Below are 27,385 nucleotides of genomic sequence, written 5' to 3' on the forward strand. Positions count from 1 at the left end.
AGGGCTCCCCAGCCCTCTCCACATGGTGATCCAGCCACTCAGGCTCCATCCTCCCAGCTTAGCACCCCAGGAGGAGGGCACCCCTGTGTCTCAGAGCTTCTACAAAGCCCCCAGGTGATGCTTATTGGCTGTGACCAATATGGCCTGAGTCACTTGCCCCCCAGTCAGTCACCGGGGATGCCCGGGGGTTGTGATGCTCTTACTGGTCAGGCCTGAGTCACAGGGCCACCCTGGAGCCAAGCTGAGGAAGAGGGATGCTGGGGAGAGAAAGGCACCCCCTCCCTGCCGCCTGCCTGTTCTCCACTGAAGTGGGGCCCCATTCAGCACTTCCCGATACCACCCACAGCCCCATCATCCCCTACCTTCCCTACTTGCTAATCGTTGCATGTGTGTGAATCTGGTCTCCCCAGTGAGGCTGCAAGCCCCTTCCTGGGTGGGCTTAAGAGTTCAACCAACTCCTAATTAATATGCCCTTTTGTTGTTATCTTGGGTGGCAAGTCACCTCCGTTAGTCCTCTGAGCCTCAGTTTCTCCGTCTGCAAAATGGGTGTAATAACTAGTAAGACACGCCTCTTAGGGTCGTAGCGAGGATGGAATGAGCTAATTTACAGCAGTGACTGGCGCGGGGCCTGGTGCTGAAAAGGGTGCCCCCTTCTCCCACCTTGCTGCCTTCTCTGACCCCAGGCAGGCACCAAGGCCCAGCTCCGGGGAGTGCTGCTGAGCTCGGGCTCTGGACCCGGCACACACGGACTCAGTCCTGCCTCTTCCCTGGACCCCGAGTCCTACCCAACCTCTCTGAGCCTCGCCTTCTGAACAGTAAACGGGGTTCACATCACTGCCTGAGCGAATGCCCATCCAGAGCCTGGCACCGTGGGATGGTGACCGGCGGCCAGGCTAATTTTACCGATAATGACAAAGTCCTCCCAGTGTCTGGCACAATGGGAACCTGGCATCAGAAGACCTGGGTTCAGTGTTCCCTCTCTGGGCCTCGGTTTTCCCATCTGTAAGGGGGGTGTCTCCGCTGTGAGGGGCGAGGGGCGCTGTTGTCCTTTACCCCTCCCTCCCCCGTCAACCCCACCCACCCACCCACCCAAGCCACAGAGCTGCGTTCAGCCTTTATTGACAGAAGGCGGTTCTCCACCACTATGGTACACAGTCCTGGCATCACCCGAACACGCGTCTTCCTTAATGACTCAGACATCTTATCGGCGGGGGACGGGTCACGTCACACAAAGCAGCTGAGCAGTGCCAGTCAGACGGGCAGCACTGAGCTGTGTGTAACGATGGTGATGCTTGGTGGAAAGTTCCAGAATTAGGAAGAAGTTAGAGATGGTCCTTTGAGACAGGCCTGAACACCAAGCCTCCCAGGTGGCTGTGGATTAATCAGAAAATTCTGGCTCTAGGGTTCAGGAACTCCCAGATGTAGGAACCCAACATCCAGTTGGTCAGAAGAGGACAGTGGTATAAGCTGCTGCCGTAGGCCGATCCCTGGCTACCTCCTCTTGTCCCAGCCCACTCACCTGGGTCCCCTCTAACCCGACTGTCTGCAGAACCTGCCACTTGGAAAGTCAGTAACTGGCAACAAGAGGGGGGAAAAAAACATAAAAAAGGTCACGGGGCAGTGAGACAGGCCAAAAAGTGCCCATAAATACTCTGCATTGCGGCTTCGACAGCCCCACTCGCTACAGCCCCACGCGCTATTACCTGGTTCACAGTTTACTTTCTTTCCATCAGGGGTGTCTTCAATTCCAGTACAAAAAGCCCCCTGCCATTCGTTCCATTCCCATCCTGACTTGAAGCCCCCAGAGCTCAAAACTAGGGTGTCTCTCTTTTTAGGTACACATGGCAAGAGATTCGAATCATGACTGAACAGTTAGAAAAATATCTGGTCTCTAATTTTAAAAAATAGGATGTTTCACAGTATCAAAAGTGCTTGCTTGTTCTAAAAACAGCCCAAGGCTGCAAAGAGCTTAAGAGCCAGTTGGAGACGTGATGCGCAGATAATTTAGGCGTTAGGATCGCTGGGCTGCAGGGAGGGACCACAGAGTCTCGTTCCAGGGGCCACGGGCTGGGTTTGAAGAAGTGGCATGGACGTGCTCCAATAAATATAAATAAATGTACGTAGGGTCACAGTGCCCGGCATGGCCCAGGGATTCGCTCTGTGAAACCCTAACGGACTAAGGGAGAAGGGGGCCCGGAGGCCAGCGGGGCGGGCGCCTGGTTCAGAGTTCAAGTTGCTCCGGTCCAAAGGAAGTTGTTCGGTCTGCCAGCCCCGCTCCCAGCCTCAGGGCCTGTCCGCCGGAGGCTAAGGCAGGTGTTTCATCCTAGGAGAATAATAAATTAAAGGCCTTCCCCCTGGGGTGTTTCCATGGCACACCAATGCATCCCAAAGTGGGCTGCAGGTTGTTTGGGAGCCAGACTGGGGAAGCAGTCTAGATAGACCTTGTTCTCAGCTCGGCTAGGCCGCGCATCTCAAGCCTCGGAGGAGCATCTAGAGTGGGGGAGGCGGGGATGCTTGTCCGCTCTCCTCTGTCCCCCTGGCTTGGGGAGGCCCCAGAAACTTCCCGTGGAGGTCAGGGAGGAGAGCAACTACTGCCCTGTCGGCCAGCAGCCCCAGCAACGGTTCAGAGGCCTGTGGGAGGGTGAGGGGCCTTTCTTGCAGGAACACCGGCTCGGTGAGCATCCTTCCTGGGCCCAGGTCCTGGGGCAGGCGAGGCCGTGGGCTCAGAGCAGGGCTATAGGCTTGTTCCCCGGGGCACCCAGGTACTGAGAGGAGGAGCTGGCGGCTGACGTGGCCGCACTGTCCGGGGTCGAGTAGGTGGTGTAGAGGCCGGTCACCTGCAGGTCCGGGAAGGACTGGTCACTGCCGCCGGAGACGGGGGTCAGGCCCGAGGCCCCCAGCTCACAGCCCAGTGGGGAGTCTCCGAAGGCGCCCAGTGTGTCCAGGCTGAAGCCTTCATCCTTGATCTCCTCCCAGAGGTTCCCTTTCAAAGACAAGAGCGTTCATGTCAAACGGACCTGAGTTCGAAGGCCGTCTTAGGGCTGAGGCAAAGACCACGTGTGGTGTTTAAAGTCACGCGTCGCAGGACAGCATGGAGGAGTCAGCGATCCCAGCCCTTCCCTCTCCACTGGGAGTCCTTGGGAACGTTACTACCATCTCGGAGCCTTGGGCTCCTCGGGAGGAAATGAGATGATCAGAGAACCCACCGCCTAGGATTGAGAGGCTGAAACTAGGGGATGAGTGGGAAATGCTCGGCCCTCGTTAAGTGGTACCATCATGGTCAAAGCCAGGGGACAAAACCATGATTTTCCCAGCACGTTTTAACTGCACGATAATCCAGGTAGAGAAGCAGGGCAGTTCACACATACCCATTTCACAGCTATAACTGACTAACTTGCTAACTAACCTGATACCTTGTCCGTTTCCCTCACTAGACACGCAACTCCTTGAGGGCAGAGGATTTCTTGGCCGTTGGCTGGCACACAGTAGGCGCACCAGTGTTAGTGAATGGATGACTTATGAGCCTCCACTGAAGTCTGAACTCCCCTTGCTCATTCATTCATTCATTCATTCATTCGTTCCCCGTGTATTGAGGATGACCATGTGGGTCAGAGTGTGACCTGGCACGAGGTTGGCACATGCAGGTTGAAGCAGTTACTGGTTGAAAGTTTGGGGTCAGAGAGGCCCAGGTTGAAATCCCAGCTCTGCCACTTACTAGCCGGGCGACCTCAGGCCAGTGACTTCACTTCTCTTGGCCTCAGTTTCCTCATCGGCAGAATGGGAATATGAAATGGCAGTGGCCTCCCGGGACTGTCGCAGGATGACGCCTCTGAAGTGCTTGGCACGAGGCCTGGTATACTGTAAGTGCTAACTAAATGCTTGCTGTAATTTGCTAGGATTAGGTGGCTGGGAAGTGTTTTTTGAAGGGACGAGCTATGGGGTAAATGCAGACCGCCCTCCTTTCCCTTGCCCTCCCTGACCTTTCGGGCTGCTCCTCCCCCAGCCTGCCCCTCCCCCCTCTGTTCCCCTCACCCCCTTCCTCCAGCCTCACCCTGCAGAGCGAAGTCCATGATGCTGGGGTCCAGGGCGTCCACCTCGGTGTTCATGTCAGCGCTGATGTTGATGAAGTCCACAGGTGCCCTTCCCATGGTGGGCTGGGGGAGGGGGCTGGGGCTCAGGTCCGGCAGGGCATGCAGGGGTGGGGTCTGGGCCGGGGCAGGAGAGTCTGGGGTGAGATGTGCCTGGGGCTGGACCTGGTGGTGCAGGGGAACCGACTGCAGGGACAGGGTCATCAGCGGCTGGGGTGGGAGCTGGGAGACGGCCAGGCAGCTGTGGGCCATGGCCACCGTGGTGGCGTGGGTCAGCACGGGGGCCTCAGGCTCCCCTGGCTTGTGGGGGCGTCGGCAGCTTTCTGGCCTGTCCGAGATCAGCTTGTCCAGCTCCTCTGCAGGCAAGTGGGAGAGGTCACTCATCAGAAGCCACCCTACAGTTTCTGGGCCCCAGCCCAGGCCTGGATTCAAATCCCAGTGATTTTAGCAAGCCTCTTGGACTCTGACCTCAGTCTCTTCATCTATGAGATGGCATCACACACTGTGCACAGGGTTGTGGAAATGGAATGAAATCAGATTACATAGGGACTTTGAGGAATGAGGGGCGTCTCAGATAGCAGAGCTCCTCCCATGGGGACAGTGTTTTATGGGACAATCCTGTAACTCTAGGACTTCACTTAAACCTCGTAACAGCCCTACGAGAGGGAGGTAAGGCAGAGATTACAAATCCCACGAGATTGGGACAACATGTATTAACATACAAGGGGCCCTAGCCACTCCCTGCTGATAAAGAGACACGAAGCGTTGCTGTGGATTGAAAATTGGATCCTCCTTAATGCTCTTGGATAGAAACAAGATGCAAATTACTCTTGAATTATTTTTGGTGGTTGGCTTGTATCTCATTGACTGCAACACAGTTCTGAGACTGGATCACTCAGGTCCCAGGATCTATTTTGGTTGCACGCATTTTAGAAACGAGGACACTTTGAATTTAGAAGGTGAAATGGTCTGCCCTAGCTCACACCAAATATGTGTCCGGACGGGCCCTGGATCTCGAACCAGACCCCGGAGCTCTCAGCTGAGGGCCTACTGGACCCTGCTCTGGTCTTTCTCCCCATCTTATTGAATTGTTCATCTCTGAGCTAGACGCCCATCCCCCTTGATACTCAAACCTCAAACACAATGACACTCACAGGGCCAGGCCAGATATTCCTAAGGCTGGGTGGCATTAGCCTCCCATGTCACTCTTTCCACTTATATGTCACTTGTACGTCCCCAGCTTCCATCTCTTAAGTGAAAAAAAAAGCGGGTACAATATTTTTTTCTAATCTAAAAGTAATTCATGAACAGGGTAGAAGATTTGGAAAATAGAGAAACGTGAAGAATATAAAAATTATCAGTGGTCTCTCCATTCACAGTAAAGATTTTGGTATATTTCTTCCAGTCTGTGTGTGTGCGTGTGTGTGTATACATGTATGTCTATAGATATATACATATGTGTGAGTGTATGTGTGTGTATGTGTATATATATATGTATACACACACACACACACACATATATATACACAAATGGGTGTGGATATATACGCATTTTAGAATGTGACCATGCTGTGTATATTGATTCATAACCTGCCTCTTTTCACTTATTGTATTGGGAGCATTTCTTTATATTCCCAAAATATTTTTATCTCTAATACTTGCACAGTATAACATTATATCTATTTAAATAATCCCTTATTGCAGGTTGTCTAGATTGCTTTCAGTTTTTTACTATCAGAAATCACTTCATGATGGATAACTTTGTTCATAAATCTTTTGGTCAAATCTTTGATTTCTTCAGCATAAACTGCCAGAGTAGAATAAGTGGACCAAATTGGAGGACCAAGTTTGCAGGTTTTCGCTACATTACTTTGCCCTGGAAAAGTTTCACAGCTTACGTTCCCACCAATTGTACATGATGCTGCTGATTTCTCCACATCCTAGCCCACACTGGGTGTTATTGTTTTATTACTTTGGGAATCTGTACTGATGTGGTAAGAAAGGTAAGGAAGCCATGCTTTCCCATGGTTGTTTCGTTCGACATGTCTGTGGGAGAAACTGGGGTTGTTAGCGAGATTCTACAGCTTTTCATGTTTCTGACCAGACCCTTCAATGGACCAGCCACCACGTAGGGATGGAGAGGAGAGGTGTATTCAGGGGAGGGGAGGGGGGACAGTCACCAGGCGCCCATGTCCCCGCCATGGTGACTGGGCTCGTTGTGGGATGGGCAGGATGCCGGCGTGTGTGTGTGTGTGTGTGTGTGTGTGTGTGTGTGTGTGTGAGAGTGAGGTGGGGTGTGTGTGTGTGTGTGTGTGTGTGTGTGTGTGCGCGCGCGTGAGGCGGGGCACCTGGGCCTCATCGGGGTTGGCCATGCAGGATGCCGGGCGGGTGTGTGCGTGTGTGTGTGTGTGTGTGAGGCGGGGCACCCGGGCCTCACTGGGGTTGGTCATGCTCCGGTGTGTGTGTGAGTGTGTGTGGGGGGGGGGGCGGCGGGGCACCCAGGCCTCACCGGGGTTGGCCATGCTCCGGGGTGTGTGTGTGTGTGTGTGTGTGTGTGTGTGTGTGTGTGTGTGTGAGAGAGGTGGGGCACCCGGGCCTCACTGGGGTTGGCCATGCAGGATGCCGGGCGGGTGTGTGTGTGTGTGTGTGTGTGTGTGTGTGTGTGTGTGTGAGAGAGAGGCGGGGCACCCGGGCCTCACCAGGGTTGGCCATGCTCCGGTGTGTGTGTGTGTGTGCACGTGTGTGTGTGTGTGTGTGTGAGGTGGGGCCCCCAGGCCTCACCGGGGTTGGTCATGCTCCGGTGTGTGTGTGAGTGTGTGTGTGTGTGTGTGTGTGTGTGTGTGTGTGTGTGTGAGGCGGGGTACCCAGGCCTCACCGGGGTTGGCCATGCAGGATGGTGGGCGTATGTGTGTGCGTGTGTGTGTGCCTGCATGTGTGTGTGAGACGGGGCACCCGGGCCTCACCGGGGTTGGCCACGCAGGATGCCAGGCGGGTGTGTGTGTGTGTGTGTGCGCGTGTGTGTGTGTGAGGCGGGGCACCCGGGCCTCACCGGGGTTGGCCATGCTCCGGTGGATGGCGGCCAGGTCCTTCCTCTTCCACTTGTGCATCTCCTCCTCCATCTTGTCGATGCGGGCCAGGTTCAGGGCCCACAGGCAGCCCTTCCGCGAGGAGCCGCTCATCTTATTCTCCACCTTCTCAAAGCACTTGTTCAGGGACAAGTTGTGTCGCACTGAGTTCTTCCACCCGTCGGGAGCCGTCTGTGGGGAGAAATGGGCCCGTGGGAGACCCCTGCAGGGATGCCCCTCTGAACCCTCTCTCTCCTTGGGGATCTCAGACTCAGGGCTAGAGGGGCAGGGGGACGATGTCAGTGTCCAATGCTCAACCTCGAGTCGGGAAGACAAGAGAGAGCAGCGGGGCAAACTGTGGCAAACGGGAGGGTCCATGCCCTGATCAAAGGGGCAGCTGCACTTTAGCTCTGGGCAGTGGTTAAGACGTGAGGACAAGGCCCAGGGCTGCCAGATCTCCCGCTCTTTCTCTCCCACTCAGGAAGCGAGCAAGATGATGCTAATATGTGGATAACTGGTCGAGTGCATTAAATGCCGATCATTTTTATAAATGCTCATACTTTATTGTTAGGTAACCAGATATTGCAATGCACCTCATACCCTATTCATTTTATTCTCTCTCTGTTTCTGTCTCTCTGTCTCTCTCTTACTAATGGTCAACCAGGTGCCAGGAGCTGCCAGTGCCTTTACATGCAGATCCTTACTAACCTTGCCAGCTGGGTATCATTCTCCCCATCTTACAGAGGGTGAAACTGAGGCACAGAGGGTGAAACGGAGGCTCAGAGAGGCAAAGGTTCTCACCAAGTCTGTGTTTAGCATCATTATGTTTTACTGAGTCTGTGCTGAATAACTAGGTTGGACCTCTACCCTTTGCCCCCTGGGATGCCTGGTGAAGTCCTCTTCATCCGTCAGAGCCCAGCTCAAATGCCCCCTTCTCTTTCGGGATTTCTTGGCCCATGTCTGTGTGAGTGCACATTATAGGTGTCTATGGACATAACTAGGGGACTAAAAGGGTGGTCCCGTTTGGCCCGGGGCCAATCCTGTGTTCTGGCAGTGCCAGGGAGAGGCCAGAGCTACTCCAACATCCCTACCCTGGCTGGGCCCCTCACCTTGAAGTAGGGGAAGTGCTCCTTCATGAAGCTGTAGATCTCGCTCACGGGCAGGCTGCCTGTCTTGCTGTTCTTCAGGGCCATGGCGATCAGACAGCTGGAGGCAAAATGTGGGGCAGGCCAGGCATGAAGTCGTCTCAGGCTGACAGCCCAAGCCTCCTCTGCCAGGAAGCTGTCCCTGCTTAACCCTACTGGTACCAGCCCCTACACATAGTGTTAGCTCTTGATACCTTTTCCTGGCCCTTTCTTTCCCACCCCCTGACCTTGACCCTGAGCTCAGCCATTGGTACCGATTTGAGAAACCTTGTCTTTTCCTCCTTTCTATCCGTTTCCCATAACTAATGGGCCTTTAGACTTTCACTAGGCTGCTTACCCCCCTCCCCAAAATCTTGTGAGGTACATAGTACTATTATTTGATGACTTTTTACATCAGAGGGAACTGAAGCTCAGAGAGGCCAAGCCACTTCCCCAAGACCACACAGCTTGTGAGTGACAGAGTGGAGTGCTGGGCTCTGTGTCTGGGGTGGGTTCTCAACCCTGGGGGTTGGCTGACCACATGACAGTCCTTCCTAAGAACAGGTCCCACCTGGGGGTTCCCCACTCCCCGAAGCCTCCCCCTTGGAAGCCTGGGCCACCACACCCAGCTGTCTGAGGTGCCCTCAAGGCAGCCCTCACCCCTCTCCTCCCTGAGGTCCCCACAGTCCCAGCCCCCCTGGACCTCACCTGTATGAATAGATGGGCTTGGGGTAGTGTTTGGGGTGCAGTTCCTGAGATGAATGCACAGCCATGCGGGGCTGGGGGTAGGGAGGCCGTGCCCCAAATGCGGAACCATACAGGCCCACAGGAGCGCACTTCCCACGGGTGGGGACGGGGAAGAGTGGCAGAGAGAGAGACGGTGAGAGAGAGCATCAGTCACTCACGATGACCCCACCCCACCCCATCTCAAAGAGCCAGATGCAGGGTTTACAACCGCAGCAGACCGTCTTGTCTCCGCCCACCGCAGGGTTTTCGGGGGAGCCGAATGAACAACCCCATGACATGGTGAAGAATGTTATTCCCATGTTCCAGGTAGGTAAACTGAGGCTCAGAACAGTCCCTAGCCAGTCCAAGTCAGGAGTGTCTGCCTCTGAGTCCAGGGCCCCTCCAAGCCCCCGGTACCTGCTGGACACCCGGGGGTAGCGGGAACTGTGGTTGGGAGGTGGGAGAGTACAGCTGTGGTGGGTCCTGCAGGCTGGATGCGGGCTGGCCCCCCACAGGGAACTGGTTCATTTGCTGGGGCCGGGAGAGAAGGAGACAGAGGATCAAGGGGGGACTCCAGCCCTGTCGGACACCCCCCTCCCTCCCTGACCCCTGTGGTGGCACTTACGCTGGCTCCATGGTTGGTCAGGTGACCCAGACCCAGCATGCCTTGGGGGGCCATGCCAGCTGGGCCGTGGAGCAGGGGACCTGGGGCGGCTCCCACGTGCAGGTCAGCTGCCCTGGCCAAGGCACCTGGATAAAGGAAGCACAGAGATGCCCAGGCTGGGGGAATGGTGGCTGCGGGCAGGGACAGCCCAGTCCCTGGGCACCTCCAGAGAATGGAGCTATGCCCCACCCTTGGGGCCCGGCATATAATAAGTACTTGACAAATTACTTCTCTGGGTATAGTGGTGGATAGTGGGTTCCTATCAGCTGTGGGCCCCTATTTGCTCTTCTGCCAAACACTAGCTCAGGGATAGCAGATGTACCCCCCTTCTCCTGTGCTGGGCCTGTGACAGACATTGCTAATCTATCACAGATTCTCACTGCACCAGCCTGATTTTAGGTAGCCACCTCCAATCAAGCAAAGCTGATGTACAAGATGATCCTGCTTTGGGGCCTTCAGCTCTCCTCTGAGTTCTGGCTGCCACCTGGGCTCATCCTTTGTGCTTTGGTCTGTCTGCCTTGTCCTTCTGTCTGACCAGATCCTTAGCTCCCTGAGAGCCAGGACCATATTTTATGTGACTCAGGGCTCCAAACCCCTGGCATAGTGACAGGCACGCAGGAGGTGTGCAGTGATGGAAGGGGCTTTCTTATTTCACAGTTTACATCTACGGAACACCTACTGTGTGCAAGGTACTTTCTGCATCGAGGTTCAGAGGCGAAGGCACCCGCCCAAGGTCACACAGCTGTCCCCTTGGGGTTCTAGATCAGGGATTGACAAAGTATTGGCCACTAGGCCAAACTGACCCACAGCATTTTTTTAAAATTAATTAATTTCTTTCTGGCTGTGTTGGGTCTTCGTTGCTGTGCATGGGCTTTCTCTAGCTGTGGCGAGCGGGGGCTACTCTTCGTTGTGGTGCACGGGCTTCTCATTGTGGTGGCTTCTCTTGTTGTGGAGCATGGGCTCTAGGCACACGGACTTCAGTAGTTGTGGCACACAGGCTCAGTAGTTGTGGCGCATGGGCTTAGTTGCTCCGTGGCATGTGGGATCTTCCTGGACCAGGGCTCGAACCAGTGTCCCTTGCATTGGCAGGCGGCTTCTTAACCACTGCACCACCAGGGAAGCCCCACAGCATGTTTTTTTAAATAAAGTTTTATTGGCACACTACACCCATTCACTTACATATTGTGTATGGCTGGTTTTGCACATCAGTGACAAAGTTGGAAAGTTTCAACAGAGACCATCTGGGTTACAGGGTCTAAAATATTTACTGGCCCTTTACAGAAAGTTTGCTGACCCCTGCTACTTGGCCAAGAACGATTTGTCCAATGAAAGACATACTACTGGGGACTTCCCTGGCAGTCTAGCGGTTAGGACTGTGCCTCCACTGCAGGGGGAGTGGGTTCGATCCCTGGTCGGGAACTAAGATTCCCACATGCCATGAGCAGCGCAGAGAAAGGAAGGAAGGAAGGAAAGGAAGAAAGGAAGAAAGGAAGAAAGACTGACTCCTAGGCATTAATTTTTCAACTACGGGTACTTTTAATGTACTGTGGTGATTTTTTTTTTCTAGCTTAAAATTACCACAGCATATTTATTTTTAAATACCAAAAGCCTCTCTCTGGTCCATTTTTTGAGTTTCTTTTGATCACTGACAGGCATTCAATTCAGATTTAACAAGTTGGTCTGCTGGAGAGAAAATTACACTTATCTAAAAATCTGATTCCATTAATTTTAGCACAGAAATACAGAAGTCTGTGAGAACAATATATTCCTGCTTGTAGCATCTATATTTTATTTTAAGAATATAGCTTTATAAAATATAGGAACTTGAGAAACACTCATAAGAGGACAGAAGCAAACCCGGTGTTTGTGTACAGTTAATCCTCCGTCTTGGGGAAGGAAGGCTGCCTAGTTCATGTACTGCAGTGATTGTTTTTGTTGACTGTTTTTCTTTGACACTTTCTGTGTCCCTAAACATTTAATCCTCTTGCTTTGGCTGCAACTAGCTGCCATTTACTGAGCACCTACTGTGTGCCAGGTCCTGAGCTCAGCACTTTCTTTGAAGAAGTCAAAGTACTTTAAAAAAATTTTTTTTATAATCATTTTTTAAAATTGCAGCGTAGGGACTACCCTGGTGGCACAGTGGATAAGACTCTGTGCTCCCAATGCAGGGGGCCCATGTTCAATCCCTGGTCAGGGAACTAGATCCCACATGCATGCCGCAACTAAGAGCTCACGTGCCACAACTAAGGAGCCCGCCTGCCACCACTAGGACCCGGTGCCACCAAAAAAGAAAAAAAAAAAAAAATTGCAGCGTAGTTAATTTACAATGTTGTGTCAGTTTCAGGTGTACAGCAAAGCGATTCATATATATATGTCCTTTTTCATATTCTTTTCCCTTATAGGTTATACAAAATATTGAGTATAGTTCCCTGTGCTATACAGTAGGTCCTTGTTGTTTATTTTATGTATATCAATAGTAGTGTGTATATGTTAATCCCAAACTCCTAATTTATCTCTCCTCCCCTCCTCCCCCTCAAAGTACTTCTTTACTTTTTAGAGGTAAATGAAATCAACTTCTGTAAAGGGTCAGACAGCAAATATTTTAGGTTTTGCCAGCCATGTGATCTGTCTTCTTTGTTTTTTAATAACCCTTGAAAAATGTAAAAGCATTCTTAACACAAAGGCCACAGGCCACAGGCTGCATTTGGTTCCGGAGACCGTCGTTTGCTGACTGCTCTAGGTGTTCAAGATGTGCAGGGGTAAGGGAAGGTCTGTCTTTATTTGCTGCTGAAAACTTAGCTCACACAGAGCCTGGCACACAGTGATGCGCATATGAACAAACCACATCCCCCTGGGGAAGGTAGAGTTAGTCCCATTTCACAGAGGCAGAAACAGAGGCCCAGAGAGAGAGAAGGTGACCTGGCCACGTCACACAGTGGTGGATGGCAGTGCTGGGCGTCGCCCCTCCCCCGCACCACTCTCACGCCACCCCACCTCGCCCCCGCGCCTACCTGGGTGCGCATGCGGCGCACTGGGGCCACCCAGGTCCACATGGCCACTCGCCCTCTGCTGCAGCCTCGGCACGTCCACGGCTGTGAGCCACGACAGTGATTGCAGGTCCCCGGGAAGGTCATCATCGCCGGTGGTGGCCAGGAGCCTGCGGGGAGGGGCAGGAGCTCGGGCAGGGGTGGGGAGCTCAGGCCAGCTCTTGGGGGGCTCGCCTACCTCTGGAATCACCCCCTTTAGCCTCTCACCTCCCCCAAGCCACCCTAATCCTCCAATCTGCCCACCCCCAGAGATCCCCCTTTGGCAGCCAGATCGCACACCCTCAAATCTTCCCTTCCTTTATTCACTTAACACGTCTTACTTAGCTCCTACCCCCAAATAATAAACATTAATGTCTGTTGAGCACTTACTATGTGCCAGGTACTGAATCAAGTCCTTCACAGGTATTAACCCACGGAACACCTGTCACCTGACGAGGCAGGTGTTATTATTCTCATTTCACAGATGGGGAGACTGAGGCTCAGGGCACTGGGTCACCTGCCCGAGGCCACACGGAACAGGAAGGGGTGGGACTGGGGGCCCAGCCTGAACTCTTCACCGTGGCCCCAGGCAGCCCCTGGAGGTTCCAGTTAGGACCCACACCCACCGACCCTCAACTGATTCACAAGCAAAAGCATAGCTTTTTGTGGAAAGAAAAAGTCTGCCCATCGAGGACAGCAGGCAGGTACCCCAGTTTGGGGTAACCATGGCTCCCCGGTGCCCTTGAAGTCACGCTCGCCCCACAGCTCCAGGGCCCCGGGCCTCACAGCATCCTGCCCGTGTTATAATGTGACTGCAAACCAGCCAGGAGCCCACGCCACACCCAGCACACCTGCGGCCCCTCAGGCCAGGCGCTTTCTGGTCTGTTGCCCAGAGGCCCACCGTCCAAATTCTAAACTCCAGGTTTCAAAACTAGGTGTCCTGGGGCCTCAGAGAGAGAGAGAGAGAGGGAGAGAGAGTGCGCTGCAGCCTGTGGTTTTCTCACGCACGTGACCGTGGACCCAGCTGGGGCATCAGCCTCCGCCCCCTCCTGCCATCCGCATGCCTGCCTCAGGCCTGCGTTCTCTCTCCTTCCCTCACTCTGTCTCTCTTCCCCCCTCCTTCCCATCTCTCCTGCTCTCTCTTTCCTTGTGTTTTAGGGCCACAATTAGCGTTGCCATGGCACCCGCTGCTCGGTTGTAGCCGGGCCTGGGCCCTCAGCCCACCAAGCTGGCATCAGGTGACCACCCGGCTGCCCCGGTGATTGGCTGCCTCGTAGGAAAACAGGGCCTGGAAATGATTTGAAAACTCGGCTGGTCCGTGTCCGTAGCAGCAGTTGGCCCGGCTGCTGTCCCCTGGCGGCCCATTGTGTGACAAACGACTGTTGCCCCCATGGCACGTGGCTCCCATTGTACTGGGGTCTCCCTGCAATTGTTTTTATAGCCCCCCCGGCTGCCGCCCATTTGACCCACTCATAACTCATCTGGACAAGTGACAGCCACAGGCCAGGCCTGGGCGATGCCATCTGTCCCGTCGGGCCCGTGGAGACCATGGGGTGAGGCTGAGGGGCAGGGCTTGATGTGCCGCCCGCTGTCGGGGGAGCCTGGCCAGTCCCCACCCAGGCCCCTCCTCATCCCACGGCCAGCCGACCTCCCAGCGTCTGGTGGTATGAGCTCCACTCCTGCTCAGTAACCTGCTGTGGCTCCCCAGTACCCTTGCTACTCTACCTGGCGCTGGGGCCTCAGGGAGGAGTGGAAATGAGGCCCTGGTGGCAGGTTTCTCAAGAGGGGGGCCCATCAGAGCCCCCTGAATGGTGGTGGGGGACTTGTAAACACACCAGGTTCCTGGGCATCAGCATGGAGCAGGATCTCTGGTGGCAGGGTGAATCTGTTAGATTATGTGTTGGTTAAGAGCTTGGACTCTAGGTTCTAATCCTGATCTTCACTTACCAGTGGCCCTTGGGGCCACTGACTTAACCTCTCTGAGCCTCAGTTTTTGATCTGTAAAGTGGGGCTAAATAATAGTTCCTATCACATAGGGTATGCTGAGGATTAAATGTATTGTTGCATGAAAAGACTTGGAACCATACCTGACTTTGCCGTCATTAATATCAATATTAATGTTAATGATAATATTAGCCAAGTCCTCAGGGGACTGGAAATACATCAAAGCTTTGGGCTCTGAGGTCACACAGACCTGCCCCTGCTGCAGCTACCACTAGCGGCTTCCATTTACTGAGCACTTCTTGTATGCCAGATGCTGGGCTCCATACATGCCCATTTTACAGATGGAGAAACTGAGGCCCCGAGCTCGCAAATGCTCGGAGCTTATATCCCCCAGAGTGAGAATCACATAATGTAACTGCTTAGCACACAGCTGCACATGTGGTAGGGGCTGAGTTAATGGTGCTCTTCTGATCGTTCTTTTCTTTTTTTCCTGCTGTTTGTAAGCCCTGTTGGGCCTCCCCTTCCCTCATAGCAGCAGCCCCAGCGTCTGTCCTGCCCCTGGCACCCCATGGCCCCACCTCCATGCTAGGAAAGCCCTTTTGGTTCTTCCTCCCCCACCCAAACTGTGCTCATCCCTGGAGGCTCACTTCAAACTCTGTCTTCTGGCCTCTTAATGCCAAATCTCCACAGACATCACCTGACCCCACCCCTCATTTTACCCATGGAGAAACTGAGGCCGAGAGAAAGGAGGCAGTTTGCTTCCAATGTCATACTCCAGGAAAGGAACAGGGCAGGGGCTCCTGGCTCCCCATGTGGCCCCTCCCAGCCCAGGAGTACCTTCTCCTCCAGGAAGTCTTTGCCACCCAGACCCCAAGCTCAGGGACCCCCTCTGCATCCTGACTGCTCCCTGGGCCGGTGAGTCCTGCCTCGCCATCCCTCTGCCCACATCCTGGCTCTCGGCTCGCTGAGGGCTGGCCCTGAGCCCCCCATCACCCTGTGGCCCAGCACACAGTGGTACTACTTAAATGCCTGCTTGGCCGGTTAAAAAAGGCTGACCCCAGGCCAGCAACCCAGAGAACTGCTTGACAGTGACTGTCACATCCAGCACTTTTAGCCGTCCTCTGCCCCCTTGAGTCCTTGAGACAGCCTCAGGACAGGGACAGGGAAGAGATAGCCTCAGGACAAGGACAGGGAACAGACATCCCCACTTTACAGATGGGGAAACTGAGGCCAGACTGGTGAAAGCAAAATTGCGACCAGGACTCGAATTTGGGTCTGTCTGCTGCCATCTTGGGCTGTACCTGCGGCACCACAGGCAGAGAACCGGATGTCCTCTCAGGCAGATGCCCCACCCTGAGTCCTGGGCTCTCAGCTAGGGCTGTGTGAACGACCATCACCCAGGGGCTGGTTCAAATGCAGAGTCTAAGGTCCAGCCCAGACCCTGGAATCGCACCCTGGGGCTGTGGGGCCTGGGAAGCTGTGTTTCAGTGCCTCCCTAGGCTCTGGGGGGAGGGCAGCCCTGAGGGTGCCCTGGGGTGTGGCAGGGGCTTTGGCGCAGCTCAGGCTTTGGTTGGATGCATCTGGGTTCAAGTCCTTATGACCCCCCGTCTGTGAGACCTCGAACAAGTTACTTCCGGTCCCTGAGCCTCCATTTTCTCATCTGGAAAATGGGAGAGGAACAGACCACATCTCCCTGGGTTGTTGCAGGGATCAGATGAGCCAGTGTGTTCAACTTTTGGCACAGGCCTGGCCCCCGTTCTCCCTTCTTGGGGGTTTGCTTGCTCATTCTGGGGGTGGGCAGCCAGGTCCTGTTCCCGTGCTGCCTCAGGGATCCCAGGGTGGTCTGGTCCCCCCTTCAGTTCAGGCCAGAATGCCTGCTTCCACGTGCCTGGCACATGGCCCGGCTGGCCCCGCTGGTCTCCTGAGATGGCTGTGGATGTCCTGGAGCTCTGTGATGGAGTCTGCGGGCCCTGAAGCCTGGCTCATGTCCCGCTGCCCCCTAGGCTCACCTGGCATCCAGGCACCTCTCCACTGTGTGTCACAGGAACCAGGAGGTGATGCTCTAGGGCCTAAATGGGAGTGTCCCATCCCCACTGCCTGGCCCGGGGCCTTCACCATCTCTGTCCCCTTCTCTCCCACCCTCCCCTGCCCCTGCAAAGAGGCATACAGCCCCCTCTCCACGGTGGCATGTAAAGGTCCCCCAAACCTCTCCCTTACCAGTGCCTAGAATTCCCTCATTCAAGGTGTCCCCATGTGCCCCATTCCTGCTCTCTCCTAGCACTTCATTTTAAGTGGCATAAACCATGGGATCCTTGGCAGTTGTGACAAGAGAAAGACTTCTTGGTTCAGGAGCCACCATGGCTTCTGAGCTATAGCCCTTGGAAAGGCACTTAATCCCTAGCCTCAGTTTTCCCACCTATAAAATGGGCACAAATGATAATAAGAGCTGTAATATCTTATACCCTGCCTGGGACTGGCGTGCTGGTGTGGAGGCGAAGTGCCTTGTGAACCATCCTGCCATCTGCGAGGGTTTGGGATTATTCCCTGGAGTGTGTGTGTGCGTGTGTGTGTGTGTGTGTGTGTATGTGTGAGAGAGAGAGAGAGATAGAGACACCCTGTGTCAGTCTCCTGAGTGGGTTCCTTGTCTGCTGGAAAATGATGGGATATTTGCAATGCAAAGGAAGAGGCAAACCCAGCCCCATCGCCCTGGGATCTCCCAAGACCTGTCCTACTCACTCTCTGCATCTCTGGGTGAGGAGGAGAGCCAGCCCCAGGTCACCATATCGCTGATGCCTCCCCACCCAGGGTCACCTCCAGAGGAAGCTACAAGGAGAACGAAACTATGAAACTTCAGAAACACAGCTCCTTCCTTCCATCTGCTCCCTCCACTCTCCCCACCACGCCCCACCTCCTATCTCACCCCTGTCCCTCTGTTCTGACTCTCTCCCACTCTTTCCTTGCTGGTATCTCTGTGTTTGTCTCTGTGTATGTCTCTCTGTCTCTGTCATTGTGTCAGTTGCGCCCTGTGATGAAGTCCTGGCCCCACTTGTCCTGCCTGATGACATCAGATGTGCTTCCAAACCTTCCTGAGCCTCAGTTTCCTCCCCTGCAGAGTGGGATAACAATGACAGAGGCAAAGCGCTCACAAGAGGCTCTTAGTAAATGTCCATCCTCTTCTCCTGTCCCACCTCTCTCTGATGCGGCATCCAGGGCCCCCAGATCTCTCGCAGACCTGTCTCCGTCCCACACATTCACTCACCCATCATTCCTGTGTCCCCAGTGCCAGCACTATTTAAAGACACTGAGCCAGGCTTTCAGGGGATGAAAGCAGTTAAACCATGCGCCCGCACCCAGGTAATTCCCACACGCCCAGTGCTGGGGCGCCATGGCCCCCGCCACACCCTTCTGCCAGCTCAGGTGACCCCGTGGCTCTGACACGGATGTAGTGTGTGACGGGCCCTGGGCCCCAGGGTACCAAATGTTCCCACCTCCTCCAGCACCTTCCATTGCGCCTGTGTATCTTCTCTTCTTTCACAAAGGATGCCTTCCCTTCTCCGTCTCTGGACCTGTCATCATCCCCCCTCTTGAGCTCCTGTTTCTCTGAGCTCCAGGGAGCCCCTTAGTGGGCCACAAGCCTCCACCTTCTGAACCTGGCTGATGTCCCCAGGGAGGGCAGGGGCTGCGCTCCCAGATCTCGGGGGGCCCCAGGTCTGGCAGGGAGGAGGCCAGGACAGGGGCCGAGTTCGCTGCTGGGTGCTGATGCTAAAGCAGGACCCTTGCACCCTGGGAGGAGCCATATACCCAGAGCCCATCACAGGGCCGGGCATGCAGTGGGTGCTTAATAATTACTCAGAGATTGGACAAGTGAGCAAACAGATCCAGCCGTCTAGATGCCCCACCCCCACTGCCCTGGGGCCCAGGCAGGGGTGAAAGGCTCAGTGTAATTTTATTTAATTTTATAGTTAAATAAAATGGAATCTTATTACAGCCTGTGGACACAGGTCGGGGTGAGTGAGCCCCTGGGGTGCACCTTGTCCCTAATGGAAGTGGGTTACACAGCTGATCTCGCGTCATCCTCACGAGAGCCTGATCAGGGAGGTATGTTAACATTACTACCTTCCCATTTGCCAGGTAGGGACACTGAGGCCCAGGAGAAACAGGCCTGTTTAGGGTCCCCCAGCCAGAGCCTGGGTTGACTACAGCCCCACTGTCCTCTCTCCCTGCCCTACAAGGAACAGTTGAAGAAATGTGCTCTGTGAGTTCTAGAAAATCCAGGCACTGTGCTGCCCGATAGGAAGCCACAGGTGGCTATTTAAATTTAAACTCACTAAAATTAAATAAAATGATAGATTCAGTTTCTTCATCACGCCAGTCACATTTTGAGTGCTTGGTGCCCACACGTGGCCAATGGCTGCCATAGTGGACCGTGCAGATGTGGAACATTCCCATTATCGCAAAGCATCCTACTAGGCGGCAGCCTTCTGGAACATTCTTCAATCTTGATGGAACAATCTGTGGTGTTTCTACCTTGCCTTAAGACAACTGGGCATTTGATTTGGATTTGGACATTTAAGGAGCTGATTTCATGGAAGTTTGAGTTTTATTAGATTTGGGTGTAAAAGAGTTCTCCACCCCACCCTCCCACCAGTGAGGAAGTTATGGGGAAGGGCTCTGTAAAAATTGGAGCTGCACATAAGGCAACTCATGAAGTAGTGAGCTCTCCATCCTAGGAGCATGCAAGTAGGAGCCGAGGGATGACCTGTCAGGCCCCTGTTGGATGAAAGATGAGGCTTAAGCAACCTCCAAGGTTCCTTTTGATACAAAGACCCTGTAACTCAGGGGAGCAGTCTGCAGGTAAATCCCTGGTTGCATTTCCAAAGTTCTAACATCTTGGGCAAGCCCCTTTCCCTCTCCAGGCCTCAGTTTCCCCATCTATAAAGCATTACTGGCAGAGTAGAAGTTCCCTCAGGGTCCCACTGGCACTAGGGCTCTAGGAAGGCAGAGTAGCACCCCAAGGTTAGGAGCAGGTGTGAACCCCAAGACAGGCGGGCCCGGGCCTGACCTCTTCCTGGCTGTATGACCATCACCTGCCCTGGGCCTCAGTTTCCCAGCATATAAAATGGGAATAATAATAATAATAGCACCTACCCTAAGGGGGCTGTTGAGAACACATTAACAGTTCATTTAAGCATCATATCAGATGAAGCATCTGATTTCAGTTTAACCTGAAAAAGCAGGTTAAACTATTACCTCAAGGGTTCCAAAGGAGACCCCTGGCAATACATCCTTCTCAAACCAAGTGGGGGATTTGTCACCAGCAGGGGATCCTCATTAGTGAATAGAAATCTTTGGGGGCAAAAAGAAAAGAAAAAGACCTAGGTAGCACTCCAGAGTCCCTTTCTGAATAAAAGGGTTCACTCGCGGCTCCCCGCCCATACAGGAGGCATTTCTTTTCAAAGCTCAGCCACATCCATCTTCTTCTTATTAAAATGCGCGCGCGCGCGCACACACACACACACACACACACACACACACACACACACACACACACACACACACACACACACACACACACACACACACACACACACACACACACACACACACACACACACACACACACACACACACACACCCCTTAAGGGGCATCATCATCCCCTTTCACAGATAGGAAAGGTGAGGCCAAGCCAGGTGACCTCACCTCAGCAGCCTCTTGGCAGTGGCCCCAGGTACTGGCTCCAGCACCTCCAGCCTGACCCTCCCCAGGCCTCAGTTTCCCCATCTGGAACACAAGGGGTTTGAGCCCCTTCCATCTCCATGGGGCAGCCCCTGGGACACACCACCTGCAGGGCCACCTGGGATGGAGGACTGTAGAGGTGGGCAGCCCACCTCTGCCGGGGAGAGGGATGCTGAAGGGTACAGTCCCATTCTGAGGGGGTTGCAGCATGGAGTGTCTGAGAGGTGGCAGACCCTGGTTAGGAGCCAGGTGGTACCCTGGGAAAATCGACATCAGAGTAATAACCCTTTCTTGTCAGTGCAATAATGGGGCTGCCATTTCTCAAGTGCTTCCTCCATGCTTATCACTTTACCTGTGTTTCCTGTAATGAGTTTTGCTCTGAAGGTTCTGGGTTTATCAGAAGGCCCAGACCCACCCTCCGTAATGCTACATTCTGAGCCCATCTTAGCTAGAAAGCCTGGGTCCTGGCTCCCGTGTTTCTCTTTTTGCAGCATTTCAGTGTACTTGGTTACAAGTGTAGGCTCTGGGGTCCACCAGGCCTGGCTTTGAATCCCACTCAGTCACTTAGTAGTTGTTAGATTTGTGTGCAGTCATCTGCCTCTCTGAGCCTCAGTTTGCTCATCTGTAAAATGGGAGTGCTAACGCCTGTACACATCTCATAGGGGGCTGTAAGGACTGAATGAGATAGTTCAGGTAGGGCGCCCAGCACATCAATGTGTATTGCATGCCAGTGGTTCAGATTAGTGTCAACATCCTCCAAAGAGTATGGATTCAGCGTGAAGTGGGCTCCATGGGGAGGGCAACCTGCAGAGTACCCGACACTCAGGAAGCACCAGCTTCATTCCACAAATTTTTCCTGAACTCCTACCTGCCAGGCCCTGTTCTGGCAGGCAGACAAAGTTCCCTCTGTCCAAGGAGAGAACTTTCTAATTGACCTAGGGATTCAGAGAAGGGGAAGTCTGCCCCATGGCATGCCCACCTTCCTGCCAGCCCTCTTAGGTCTGCATCTCCCTCGTCTCCTGACGACCTGTGGGATGGCTATTTATCATACCCATTTCACAGATTGGATGGCTGAGGCCCAGAGAGAGGAAGGGATACCCCTCAGCCACACAGCATGTCAGCAAAGGAGCTGGGATTTAAACCACCCACCCTGGAGCCTCTTCACTTGGATGATCTGCCAGTATGGCTGAAATAAATCAAGTTGTAAGCAGGAAGGGCAAACGATTATCACGTCATTTTTAGAAGGATCAGGCTGCAAGGTGCCTCCATGGTGATGGGGCCACTGGTCAGGGGACTCTGTGGTAGCCCTGGGCAAAGTGAGATACAACTGGAGTCCATGGCTGCCATTCTGCACTGGCCAGGGGACCAAGCTGATAACATTAATTAACAATATCCTTAATTGATCAGCCGTGTTAATTAATCCCATGGAGGGACGGAAGATGAGCCAGGAGAGTAGGGCACTGGATGGGGTGAGCCCAGGGGGACCTGGATTCCAGTCCTGGCTCCACTCCTAATGGGGGTCCTTGTGCAAGTGACTCAATGCCTTTGAACCTCAGTTTTCTCACGTGTAGAATAGAGGTGAGAAAAGGGCCTGGCCTGCTTCCTGGTTCAGGGTAGGTAAATCACTGCAGGGCGTGGTACAGTATGTGGCTCGAGTGCTAGGCAAGTGTTTGTGGAATGGATGGATTTCATACCCAGAATTCAGAGCAACCTTTCAAAAGGGACATCAGAACTTGTCACTGTCCTTAAAATCCATCAGGGTAGTAAGAGTCGAGCTCCTTGCCATGATCTGGCCCTTGGCCATTTCCTTCCTTCTCCCCTTTGCTCTAGCAAACCTGTCCATCTTTCAGTTCCCCAAACAATCTATGTTCTCTTTGCACATGCTGTTCCCTCTGCCTGGAATGCTGTTACATGCACTCATTCACAGCTGGCTCTTTCTCATGTTTCTGGCCACAGCCTAAAATTTCCCTCCTCTGAGAGGTCCTCCCTGGTCACCCCCACCCCTGGTGGTCCTTCCTGTGTTGTGTCTGCAGAACATTTAGCATTTTGCCATGAGGTAGATTCATTTATACATGTTTCCAATCTTTCCACTCTAGGAGGGCAAGGATGGAGAGGCCCTCTATTTTGTTCAGCACCCACCAAAGGGCCAGGCACCCTGTGGGCATTTATTCCATACGTGCTGGAGTAGGAAAGGGAAGAGGGATCCCCCCAGTCCAGCCCAGTTCAGCTCCAACACATCTTGCGTTCCCCAATCTCTATCCATTTCCCGCCCAGCTTAGACACCACCTCCCCCAGGAAGCCCTCCCAGACCAGTCCAACATCTCCCAGTCTTTCCATCCCCGGGAATGACTAGTGCCATTAGTATCTACCCATGGCATAGATTCCTGAGATCACTCATTAATTTTAACTCTGTTGTCTACTCCTGCCTTCTCAGTGCAGAGCCCACATTTAACCCTTTATTTCCTATCTTGGGAGTTCTCAGAGTTGAGACAGCAATTGCGCAGTAGAAGGAACATCTGTTTGGCGTTCGAATCCTATCTCAACACCTTTGTAGCTGTGTGACCTTGGGCAAGTCACTTCACATCTCTGTGCCTCAGTTTTCCCATCTGTAAAATGGAATAAGAATTCCCACCACAGAGGGAAATTGTGAGGATAAGATCAGATGACCTGTAAGAAAGGGCACCAGGCAGGTACTCAAACCACATTTCTTTCTTTTCTCCTCTGGCCTTTCATGGCTACTAGGAGGGGTTTGCCAAGAAAATATTGTCTTTGCGGGGAGTGGGGTGTCAGATCAGCATCCCTGCAGTACAGAGAGACACATCCGCTATGGTTATAACCAGGAGGTTTTACCTGCCTTCTGGAGATATGGTTAGTAAGAAATTGTTACATCGTTACCAACTGTTCTTGTTTACGATCCAACCTTTACACAAAAGGGATTAAACATTTCATGGAGCTGTTTATTTAGCGAACATATCATTTGTAATATCTTTCCTAACCGTTTACAGGAAAAAGAAAATCTAATGCCATTTTAGCAAGCTTAGAAATTCCCAACTGGACCAAGAGTGAGCGTAACGTGAAATGATTTGATTAGGAATTTGGAAAAGAGACTCTCCCTTTTAGAACTTGGCTCAGGACTTGGTGTGCGTGGGCATGCTGTGTGCATGTTTCTAGGGGTGGAAACACAAGACCCCAAAGGAGGACTGCACCCCAGGAAGGCTACCTCTCTTTCTTTGTCCGAGGGTAGGCTGAGGAGCTATTCTGGCCACCTGAACACCCTGAAGGGTGCAGGGTTGTAAAGATGCTCACTTGATCACTGCCCCTGCCATATGGAGCCCCTCACCCAAGGAGATTACAACCAATGGGTGGAGCCACTCTGGAATGGGGGTAAACCATCCGCCACACTCAATGCAGTGGGAGGCTTAAGAGGAAAGGCAGGTGGTGTCCGCCTGCCCTGCTCCACAGGACAGGATTTTGTCATCACTTGAGAGTGAAACTTCCCTGAGTTTCCGTGAATGTGCTATTTCTCATGTGATATTTATCCATCCATCTCTCCATCCGATGCATATTTATTAAGTATCTACTGTGTGCCTGGCACTGTGGTTCACTGATGAGAAAACCACTGTCCAGAGAGGGAAAGGGTTTTGCCCAAAGTCACCTCCTTTATTAGAGGAGGGACTGAGGGTTTGGGGAATAAACACCCGGCACAAGGCTCTGTAATGATAAGCACTGAGCCGCATGGCCCTGGGAGAAGGTGAAGTTCCAAGGAGCTCGCAGCCTGCCTCCTTTTGCAGCTCTGGGCCTCAGTTTTCCAATCTGTAAAAGGAGGTTGTTGGATCTGACCTCTAAAATAAGGAGTTAGCCCACAGTAAGTGCTTAATAGCTCTCATTATCTCCTAGTACCCCTAAGAGTGGATTCCCTCCTAGTTTTGAGCCAAGGGGAAAGCAGCTAACCCACGCTGAGCACGAGCTGTTGTTAGCCGTTGCTCAGGAGATCCTCAGCCCCAGGCAGGCCGGGAGGCTCCTGCCCGTTTGCTGTCTAGGCCTGGCCACTGACTCTCGACAGCTCCCTGGGGACAGGGCAGCCGCCTCCAGCTGCTACGCACCCCCCAGCCCCCAGCCTCCCTGCACACAGCCATTGAGACTTAACGGCCAAACTCAGCCCCTGGGGATGGAGGGGCAGGCAGCTGCATGGAGGGCTGCAAGGGGGCTGGAACCAGGCTGCACGAGCAGCCTGAGTGGTCCTCAGAGTCATTCTCTGGAGATGTGGGAGCGGCAATGAGAAGCCCATAAACTTCTCCTGGGCTATTATTCCGGGAGAAAAATGGGAGTGGTTGGAAGGGGTGGGGGAGTCTCTGTATAATCATAAAATCTCCCCTCCATGAGAAAGCACTCTACCCCAGGCCTGGCTGAACACCATGTCTAGATGGAAGCACAGGATCCTCCCAATGACCCGCAAATTGGGCTCTTTCATTGCTCCATTTCCCAGATGAAGAAACTGAGGCACAGAGAGGGGCAGTGACTTGTCCAGGGTCACACAGCTGTAAGGTGGTGGAGAAACTTGCTCTGTTCCAACCCCATGCGCTCTTCACCAGTGGGGCATGAGGGTGGTGGCCATGGGACCCTCTGGGTGGGACAGCCTAGGGTTCGAGTCCCCACTGTTCCCATAACTACCTGCATCATCTTGTAAGGTCACTTAATCTGGCTGAGCCTTTGTTTCCTCATCTGCCAAATGGGCACAAGAGTGCTACTCTCATAGGGTGGTTGTGGCACAGGGCAGGCAGGTACTAAAGGGTTAAGAAACCACCACCTATTATTATTGTTGTTGTTGTTATTTTGTTATTCTGCCTTCTGTTTATGCTGTTTAACATAAGAAAACAGCCCTGAATCCATGTGAAAAGGAACGGCTGGACCCCCAGGATTTTTCCAAGATCATATAGTTGGCAAGTGATAGAGTTAAAATTGTTATTTAATCTTTCTAACAACTCTATGCGGTGGGTACTATTTCTGTCCCCATTTCATGGATGAGGAAACCGAGGCTCAGAGGTCCACACAACCAGAGAAGCTGCGATTCTAACTGACTCCAGAGCCAAGCTCCTAACCCTTAGGCTGTCCCCAGCCCACTTCCCATAATTTAAACCCTTTCAGCGCAGAAAGGAAGCCCATAGGTCTTTGGTTGTGCGATCTTGGGAAAACCATTTCACTTTTCTGAGCCTTGGTTTCCTCACCTGTACAATGGGGGCTCATCTGAGCAGCCTCCCAAGCTGGGCATACAGTAGGTGCCCACACACTGCTGTGTGCCTGGCCCACATCTGGGGTCCCAGCCCCACCCACAGCAGTCTCTCAGCAAATATTTGTTTGAATGTGTGGCCTCATTCGGGTCTCAGAAGGCAGCCTTCAGGCCCACAGCCCTTGGGAAGCAGCCGCCCTCTAATTGGGGGCTTCGGTCTTCCCCAAAGGCACCGCTGGTGAGTTGCAGCGGCCCCGGGAGGTCAGACAGCCCCTGGGTAAACAGGGCTGATCTGACGTGACAGCCTGCTCTTCCCAGGCCAGCCCCTGTCCTGTCTCCACTCCACAGTCTGGGCTGTGCCCCCTCTACCCATGGACACGGTACTTGCCTTGTGGGTGGGGCACTGGGAACCAGGGCAGCCCTTCAGTAGCTCAAGGGAGAGAGGCTGGGATACTTCCTTTTTCTCCTCCTCGCTCCCTTTGCTGGTGACCTTGGACAAGCCCTTTCTCCTTTCTTGGGGGGCATTTCCTGGATCACTGTTAAGACCACTGGAGGAGAAGCAATAACTGCTATTGTCATCTTAACATCTACCCAGTTGCCCAGTCTCTCACCCAGGAGGGGACAAAAAACTTCAGGCTTTCAGTGGTCCCATTGCCCCACGCCACAAGTCACACACCCTCAGAGAGACCACCTTCGAAACCAAAATCTTCTCGCTCTCCTGCAAAATCACAGAATTTAATGTAACCATAGTTCTTGGTCAATTTCAGAAAACATAACCAGCACATAAACACTTTAAACAATTCAAAAAGATATCATTTGTTATTGTTGAAGCCCTCACCTGTATTCCTGTGGAGAGGGGTGGTGATTTTGCCCTGAGTTTCGAATAATTCCTGACATCATGGATGAGATGTCACTTTCTATCATCTCCTTGGGGAAAAGACAAGCAGAAAACAAAGCTCCCATCAGCAACGATGTGGACAGGGCAGAAAACTCATAGTTTTCCCACAATTCAGAAGGATGGAGCTCAAACAACTAACAGAACACTTTAAAAAAAAATTGTAAAGCAATTGTACTCCAATAAAGATAAACAAAAAAAAAGTACTAGAGGATTCCTGGGTGTCACAGGTCACTTTCCCAGGGCAATTCTACGGGGTTTTAGAAGCAAATGGAGAGAATGGAATGAAATTCCAGGTTCTTTCAAATTAATGGGGGAAGGGCAGAGGAAGACTCTAGAATCCAAATGTCAAGTCTTGGATAATGTGGACTTGCAAAATAGGAATCAGAAAAACCTGATTCCCTTCCAAGCCTAGTATTTTCAATCACAGCTCGATTTGACCACTTTGGAAAAAATAAACAAAAAAGGACAACTTGACGTGTCATGTATGTTTCTCTGGGGGAGCCAAATTCCCACTTGCAAAGGGAATAATCTCCGCAGGGCTCCCGCCCTGGAAATGCCTTCAAAAATGCCACATGCCCTTGCTGGAAACCCAATCCAACTCCCCACTCCACCTCCTAACCCCCCGCTGCACACAAACTTAACCTTTAAAAGAAATATTCCCTAAGTTTCTCAAACTCTGAGGCTGAAACGAACACAGAAACCCACTAGACTCTCAGATCCGCCCCCAAAGTCATCAAGGACCCCTGGAAAGGAGAAAAGGGGAGCAAAGAGAGGCAGCCCCCCGCAGCCCCTGCCCCGGGTCTCCCCCCCAGGAAACGCAATGCAGGGCACTGCCCGGGAGGAGGGAGCAAAGCCGACCCTGCAAGGCGGTACCTGGAGCCGATTC

General features: G+C 53.1%; 1 protein-coding gene across 1 annotated transcript; it reads right to left on the bottom strand.

The window, feature by feature from the left end:
* Positions 1 to 1,137: 1,137 nt before the first annotated feature.
* FOXN4 (forkhead box N4) lies at positions 1,138 to 27,355 on the bottom strand. The gene is made up of 9 exons (XM_082417633.1): positions 26,440 to 27,355; positions 12,679 to 12,824; positions 9,629 to 9,753; positions 9,421 to 9,534; positions 8,986 to 9,113; positions 8,263 to 8,359; positions 7,138 to 7,345; positions 4,052 to 4,444; positions 1,138 to 2,983 (listed from the first exon to the last, which is right to left on the bottom strand). Exons 1-9 carry the CDS (start codon positions 26,562 to 26,564, stop codon positions 2,724 to 2,726), a joined length of 1,596 nt encoding a protein of 531 aa, XP_082273759.1. The 5' UTR covers positions 26,565 to 27,355; the 3' UTR covers positions 1,138 to 2,723.
* Between the last annotated feature and the right edge of the window lie 30 nt (positions 27,356 to 27,385).

The sequence above is a fragment of the Balaenoptera physalus genome (genome assembly GCF_965194825.1).
Source record: "Balaenoptera physalus genome assembly, chromosome: 12".
NCBI lineage: Eukaryota > Metazoa > Chordata > Mammalia > Artiodactyla > Balaenopteridae > Balaenoptera > Balaenoptera physalus.

Bases quoted from the DNA above. Each gene is read 5' to 3' on its own strand.
- FOXN4 (XM_082417633.1), bottom strand. From the start codon at position 26,564: ATGGGAGCTTTGTTTTCTGCTTGTCTTTTCCCCAAGGAGATGATAGAA. The intron at 9,535-9,628 runs GTAAGTGCCACC...TCCCGGCCCCAG, and splicing joins TGACCAACCATGGAGCCAGC to CAAATGAACCAGTTCCCTGT. The intron at 9,114-9,420 runs GTACCGGGGGCT...ACCCGTGGGAAG, and splicing joins TACCCCCGGGTGTCCAGCAG to TGCGCTCCTGTGGGCCTGTA.